We start from the raw sequence: 6,457 nt of genomic DNA, 5'->3' as shown, positions 1-6,457 counted from the left end.
GTTTCCAGGCTGGCAGACCGCGGAGACTGTGTTCACTCTGACAGAGCAAGGTTGTACTGCACTGGAAGCTGTCCACAGTAACCTGCCAACAGTCTCACCGGTGGGAGGAATGGGACACCGCGCCTCTGCTTCCCATCCTGACGTCCCTTTCATAGTGAGCCATCCCTTCACTCTCTCATTCAGTGCACCCCTCAACGCTACCCTCATTCCTCCACATCCTTTCATCTCTGGCCATGCCATTTGCCTCTCAGGTGAGACTGGGTTTTGGGGAGGGAGAAAGAAAAAGGGGATAGGATAGGCAGAAGCTCACAGATAACCCCTTACATTATTTTTCCTAAGAAAGCAGATTATTTGTCTTGTTTATATGAAGCCAGGAAACAACAGTTTATCACAGATATCACTGAGTGCCTCTACGCTGCCTGGAGTGACTCTTGGCCTCTCATCAAAGCTTTCCCACACATCTTGGATGGCCAATTGTGAGATGTCCAAAACAGTGCTGGGGAAGCTACTCTGAGATGCATGACCAGGCCTCTATTGTGGTGTCCCTCTCTGCATATGTGCTAACCCTGGAAACCGAACTCCTTGTACTTGCTGGCCATATCATTTCTGAACAGCTCCAGGGCCTTCTTCATGGCAGCCTGGGAATCGGCCCCGAAGTCTGCAGAGTGTTTTTCGGCAATGACCTTGATAATGACTTCAGAAATGAACTGTGAGGAAGGAAAGAGAGAGAGAAAAACTGAAGGGACACTCGAAGTTTATTTTCAGAAAAGGCAGACTAAGAAATAGGTTGCAGAGCCTGGAAATATCTCTGAGCTAATTCGGTAGCCCTTCCCGCAGTCTCTGGAGAGACAGTGAGGTCTAGCAGGCAAGGAGCCTGGGCTGGGCAGAAGAACTGGGCTCTATTCCTAGCTCTGACGCTGATTTGCTTCATGACCTTGAGTAGACCATGGCTCTTCCCACTCTTTGTCTGCCTCATCCATTAAGGCTGAAAATTCGTGCCCTGTGTTTGTACGATATTTAGTTTTGTGGGCCTTGGTCTCCAATGGATAGTCCAGGGCTTACTCTAAAATTGTTCGTCCCTCGTGTCCAGCCACTGACAGTTCTTATGTAATGTGTTTCCCAGGCACGCAGAGGCAGCATGGGCTGTTTTATTATTGTCAAGGGTTGCTCAGGCTGCCTGTGGTGTTTGGAATGGGAAATCTAAACTTGGAGGTTCACATACCATTCACATACCATGAGCCCTTTCTGTGCTTCCTCCTGCCTGTACACAAAGACCTCGGATTTGAGGGGGAGCTCACTGAAGCCCAACTAGCTGTCAGTAAATACAAGCGCAACTCTCAATAGCTGTCTTGCACACATTCACTATGCATCAGACACCCAGACTCCCCATCCTCTTCCATACCTCCAGATATTTGACAGGGATTTTGTGCTTGGTGGCATGGGTTTGAGCCAGGGGCTTCAGCTCTGACTCATGATTACCCTTCTGCTTCAGGATTTTGCCCAGCTGGGTAAGGACGGTAACACCATGTTTCTTCAGATCTTCAGATCCCTTCATCTGATCCGGGGTCTTCAGGCCTTTGAACTTTTCAAAGCGATCCAGGGTCTCAGGGTGATCCTGAAAGAGCCTGCAAACAAAAGTAGAGGGACTTGTGAGACTGGAGAGAGCTGTCATCCTGACCAGAGCTGAGGTCCAGCTGCTCCAGGTGTTGCAGACTATTTGGACAGGCAAAGGTGTGATAACACAGAGAAATCTCTTATTTAGTCCCTGCTAGTATAGGCTACTTTAACCTGAGAACTGACACTTCAGATCTTTTCCGAATCACCACCATTCATAATCACACCTTGTAGCATGTGTGTAAGCCAGGGGAGCATCCGACCCTACTCTAAATCTGGTTTAAGTGTTTCTCATCCTTCCCCTGGTAGGTTGCTCCCCAGCTCACCCAGTTGCCAGCACTGTGGTTCCTCCATCAGGAGCTGCAGTGCTTCCAACAGCCCTTGGGAGCAAGTGGGTGGCAAGAGCGCAGGGTCTTCAGGTGTGCTGGTGCCATGGCATTCAGTGCTATCCACAGGCACCCCGATCCCGAAATGGAAATGAAATCAAGAAGGTAGAAGGGTGGATAAAAGCCAGGCTAGTGTTGTCCCCTCTGCCTCCTCTCCCTGTTGTGTTTCCTAGGAGGCAGGATGCAGACACCACTGGCAACCAAACTAGTAGGAAATTGCACTCTTTTCCCTACCACAGTGCTACAGTTGGGGTGAAAAGGGGGTGCTGCCTGTCCCAATGATTAGGATCAGTCTAATAATTGGGTGTTGAGAGACATCAGCTCCCTTGCACAAGCCTATTTTCAGGTATTATACCCTCTGATGGGCATAACCTACCTAGCTGAGACACTAGCAAAAGCCCTGTCTGTCTTTACAGCCAGGGCCCACCAGCTCACATCCGTAAAGCTGCTCACCCAAGTCTGGAGCTCCAGCGCAGGACCTCAGCCATGAAACCAGCCTCCCTCTCACGGTTCAGAGACTGCACACTTGCTCTGCCCTGGGGAGGGTGCAGGTGTGGGGACTACTGGGACTTGCATCCCATTTGGAACTGGACATTCCTCCTAAGTATGTTGCCACGAGGGCCAGACTCTCCACTGTATGATGTAAGCATAGGTTAAACTACGCTATCAAATACCTCAAGCACAAGCTGTTCTGTGGCAAAAAGATTCTGTAGGTGAGCGACCAGTCTTTGCTGGTGTTTCAAAGGTGTCTGAAGGATTTCTGTACTCCACCAGGTGCTGAGCACACTGCCATCAGCCTTTCCTTTTTTCCTGTATCTTGCCATGACACAGGTTGTGTCCCACCCAGAGGGGTGAAAAACCCTTGCACCTTGAAATGGGATAGAGTTATTTCTGACAACCTGCCTCCATCGTTCCTGGCTCCGGCTGAATCATGTCTGCCAAAGATGATATACTCCCAAGAATTGAAAATGCTTCTGAGGAGTACTTTTTTTTGTTTCCTTTGGAAAACATCCAGTTGAATCAGTATTTTCTAAACATAATCCCAGGATGTGACATCTATCTAAGAAGTCTTTAACAATGCACACACAGACACGTTTTTAAAGTACAAGCTGCTGGGCTTCCCTTGCCTCTCTCCTCCCTCGGAACCCCTTGAAAGTACAGAGTCACAGGGGAGGGGGGTGTTATCTACTTATTTAATGCCATGCTCTGCCCTGCGATACCTGTAAGAAAAATGGTATTACCTTTTGGAATTGGAAACTACTGTTTGTGGTTGTGGCGCTGTTCTGGACTGCATGAGGGGAGAGCCATCGCAGTGCCACCTGGCTACCCCCACCTCCCTCCTTCAAATGGCAGCTGAACGGGGCCATGATAAAGGCAAATAAACCAGCCCCCTGCACTGGTTTATCTTTAAAAAAGCTTTCAAGCTTTCCAGTGGGTTTGCCTGGTGGTGTGGGCTCCTTCCTTCAGCTGTGCTTCGGCTAGGAAATCCCCAAGAGGGTGCCATATCCCCACCACTCTCCTCAGCATCCGTACCCTTCCAAGCACATCCCTTCTCAGGGAACCAGGACCACAAGGACAACATGGGTGCAGGAGTCCTCTCAGATGGAGACCTTGTGGGGACTCCCACTGTGACACCAGAAGCTTGCAGGAGGGAAGCAGAAGGAAGGATGTGTCTTGTTTCACATCCTTGCTGCCAAGCAGCTGAAGGCTGAAGACACACAACTGCCTCCAGCCTTTCTCACCACGGGGCTTGGGTAGTGAGGATCCAAACCAGAGCTTTGCCGGCAGAGACAAAGGGAGTGACAAAGTCCCACCATCTTTTGAGAGCAGCCCTGGCCTGCTCCTGCACCCACTAGGCAGACGGAGAGACAGAAGCACAGCTGCTTTGCACAGGGAGTAATTTTTAACCCAGAAACCATAGCAATGGAAAAACCACCACCCTACAGCAGAGAAAGCAGCCTGTTGAAATAAACTCTGCCAAACACGAGCCCCCACACTAAATACCTTCCTTGGCCTCTCATCAAAAGCTCTCAGTTTTACTCTTAGGATGGAAGCTTCTTGCCTACCTCATTAAAACCGCGTGCCCATGGCCAGGGAGGTCAGACTCCACCTTTCCCCAGATGGTGAGGACCTGCTGCCATTCCTGATCGCTGAGCCCCATGGTTCACCGAAGGCAGATCCTGAGTGCTCCCCGTGGACGTTTGCCTTTCCCCAAAGGGTGGTTGGAGAGCTCACCCGTGGGATTTATAGCCCCTGCCGACAGACCTACACCTGTTAATCGTCAGTTGGATGTCTTTCTCTCTTTCAGGCTTGTCTAACCTAATCAGCCTCCCTATTTTTTTCTCAGAAGCTATTTTGGGTCAGGTGCTATTGTGGGCGCCACTGATGGCATCATTTCTGCTTTTCGTATTGGACTGGCACACGTCCCACTCTAAACAGAAAGGGCACTGCCGAAACACGGTGCCAGGAGCCTGTCCTGGGTTCCCAAGGACCCAGAGACAGTATCAAGCTGTATGGCAGGAGATTCCTGAAGAGCACTGTCATCTGCAAGGCCATCCCACTTCTCTCAACCCTGGTCTGCCAAGGGCAGGCAGGAGAAGGGGCAGGCTGGTAGCATCGGCTCCGTCGCTCCAAAGGCCTTTCCTTTTCTGTGCTGAGCTCACTCTTCTTTTCTCCTGGGGTAATGCACACCATTTACTAATAGAGAAGAGCATAGTGTCAGAAGAGACATGTTCTTAAGAGCTAACCATGTCCAAAGTGTCCCGGGCATCTCCCCAGCCTCCCGCAGGAGGGAGGAAGGGGATAAAAGCTATACAGGAGCCAGTTACCCCACACCTGCCCACCAGGGTCCTTCTGCCTACCTCCCTAGGGAATGCTAAGGATTAGCTGCTGGCTGCGCCTGGATATCGGAGCCAACAGAAGACATACAGCTGAGCCGGCAGGGTAATTCGCAGCTGGTCAGAGACACAAGGGTGCAGCAGGCCTTCACTCCACACGCACACAGCCAGGGGTTAAGGTGTCTGGCTACTTCTGTCAAGCCGAATATCAGTGTCAGGAGGAAAAGTCACCAGGCTGACAAACAATGCGGGTGTGCTTCGGGACACCTCCCAGTCTTTCTCCTCCAGCCTCGGCCAGAACTGATAATGGTCTGGCACACCAATAGGGCGATTAATCCCTTCCAGGGGTGACTGCAGCCACACCACAGCCTGATAACAAAGCCCAGCTAGCGCTGCTGTCCAGGGACAGGCACTTGCCTCGGACATTTCCAAAGGAGCACACACCACAGGCCTTGGCAGGTGAGAAATGTCAACCGAGGGCTGAAGACACCTGCCCTGCGGTTCAGGAGAACCGCCTGCAACCCCGCAGTCCTTGCCACAGTGCTGCGGGACCTGAGGTGCATTGTTGCCTCTGCACCCCTCTGCAATGTGGGAACGGTCTCCCTGCTCCGGTTGCAAGGAGTGTCCACAGGGGTTAGCACGCACCGACGAGGACCTTGGCACAGAGCCTCACAGCTCCCAGCAACACACGGGTTTAAAGGGAATAGCTTGGGTGGGAAGGGTGACAGAAGCCAAGCAGAGGTGCCCAAGCCTAGAGGGAAGGGAATTTCATCTGTTACATGTACAGGCCACTATCAGCCAAGCCAACCTGTGATCCTGCTATTCTCTGCTCTCCTGTGTGCTCCAGTTTGCTTCACATCCAAAAATCCTTGTCCTAAACACTTCAAGGCCAAGATTTCATCCTGATTTACCTTCACAAACACTGGGGCCCTACCAGTCACCCACACAAAGCTAAACTGATGGAAGAGCACTTAAGGACCCCTCCAGCTCATTCCTCCTCCCGTTGTTCTCCACAGCGTAGGACTGAGACGGGAGAGATCACATACCTGCAGCCTGGCTCCCCCAGGACTTACAGCAGCAAACAAGCATCTGTACCATCCCAGGCTCGGCCTTGGGCAGGATCCTGAATACTGACCTTACCGTTTTACACGCATTTCAGACGCGACAGAAATGTGCTCCCGGTACACAGAAGCTGCGGCTTATGCACCGAGCTCTGTTGTATTCCCCAAGCTATTATGGCAAACTACCCGGTTGCCATAATAACTTCATTGGAAGCTGGTCCGCTCTGTGCAGCTTTCCCCCGGGCCTTGAAGGCAGTAAGTCTCGGTATGGACATTAATGTCAAATGGACAGGCAGCTTAATAAGAGTATGGAATTCCATATTGCTTTTCTTACAAGTGAAGCAGTAATGAAATTAAATCACAAGCTCTTCTCCCTAGAGCTTAAATAAATAGTCTGCAGAAACACTAAAAGCTTTATCGTGCACCGGACTGTGCCGCAACCCTGCAGCTGCGAAAAGGATGTAACGTTTTAGAATCCACCGGCCTCTCTCTCCCCCCTCGGGGCAAAATCCATCCCATGCTTCACCATCTCCATAAACAAACGACACTGAGCCCACGT

The 6,457-nt window shown here is 51.1% G+C and overlaps 1 protein-coding gene across 1 annotated transcript; it reads right to left on the bottom strand.

Moving 5' to 3' along the window:
* Positions 1-298: 298 nt before the first annotated feature.
* On the bottom strand, positions 299-4,220 carry MB (myoglobin). Its single transcript, XM_010147182.1, has 3 exons — positions 4,067-4,220; positions 1,403-1,625; positions 299-707 (listed from the first exon to the last, which is right to left on the bottom strand). The coding sequence occupies exons 1-3, from the start codon at positions 4,159-4,161 to the stop codon at positions 561-563; spliced, it is 465 nt and encodes a 154-aa protein (XP_010145484.1). The 5' UTR covers positions 4,162-4,220; the 3' UTR covers positions 299-560.
* Between the last annotated feature and the right edge of the window lie 2,237 nt (positions 4,221-6,457).

This window comes from Eurypyga helias, unplaced genomic scaffold (genome assembly GCF_000690775.1).
Source record: "Eurypyga helias isolate BGI_N326 unplaced genomic scaffold, ASM69077v1 scaffold13512, whole genome shotgun sequence".
Taxonomy (NCBI): domain Eukaryota; kingdom Metazoa; phylum Chordata; class Aves; order Eurypygiformes; family Eurypygidae; genus Eurypyga; species Eurypyga helias.
Note: the sequence above shows the minus strand (reverse complement) of the source record. Positions and strands in the feature narration are given on the sequence as shown.

Coding starts and splice junctions, on each gene's coding strand:
- MB (XM_010147182.1), bottom strand. CDS start 4,161: ATGGGGCTCAGCGATCAGGAATGGCAGCAGGTCCTCACCATCTGGGGA. Junction 1,626..4,066: donor GGGCACGCGGTTTTAATGAG/GTAGGCAAGAAG, acceptor TTTTGTTTGCAG/GCTCTTTCAGGATCACCCTG. Junction 708..1,402: donor TCCCTGTCAAATATCTGGAG/GTATGGAAGAGG, acceptor CCTTCCTCACAG/TTCATTTCTGAAGTCATTAT.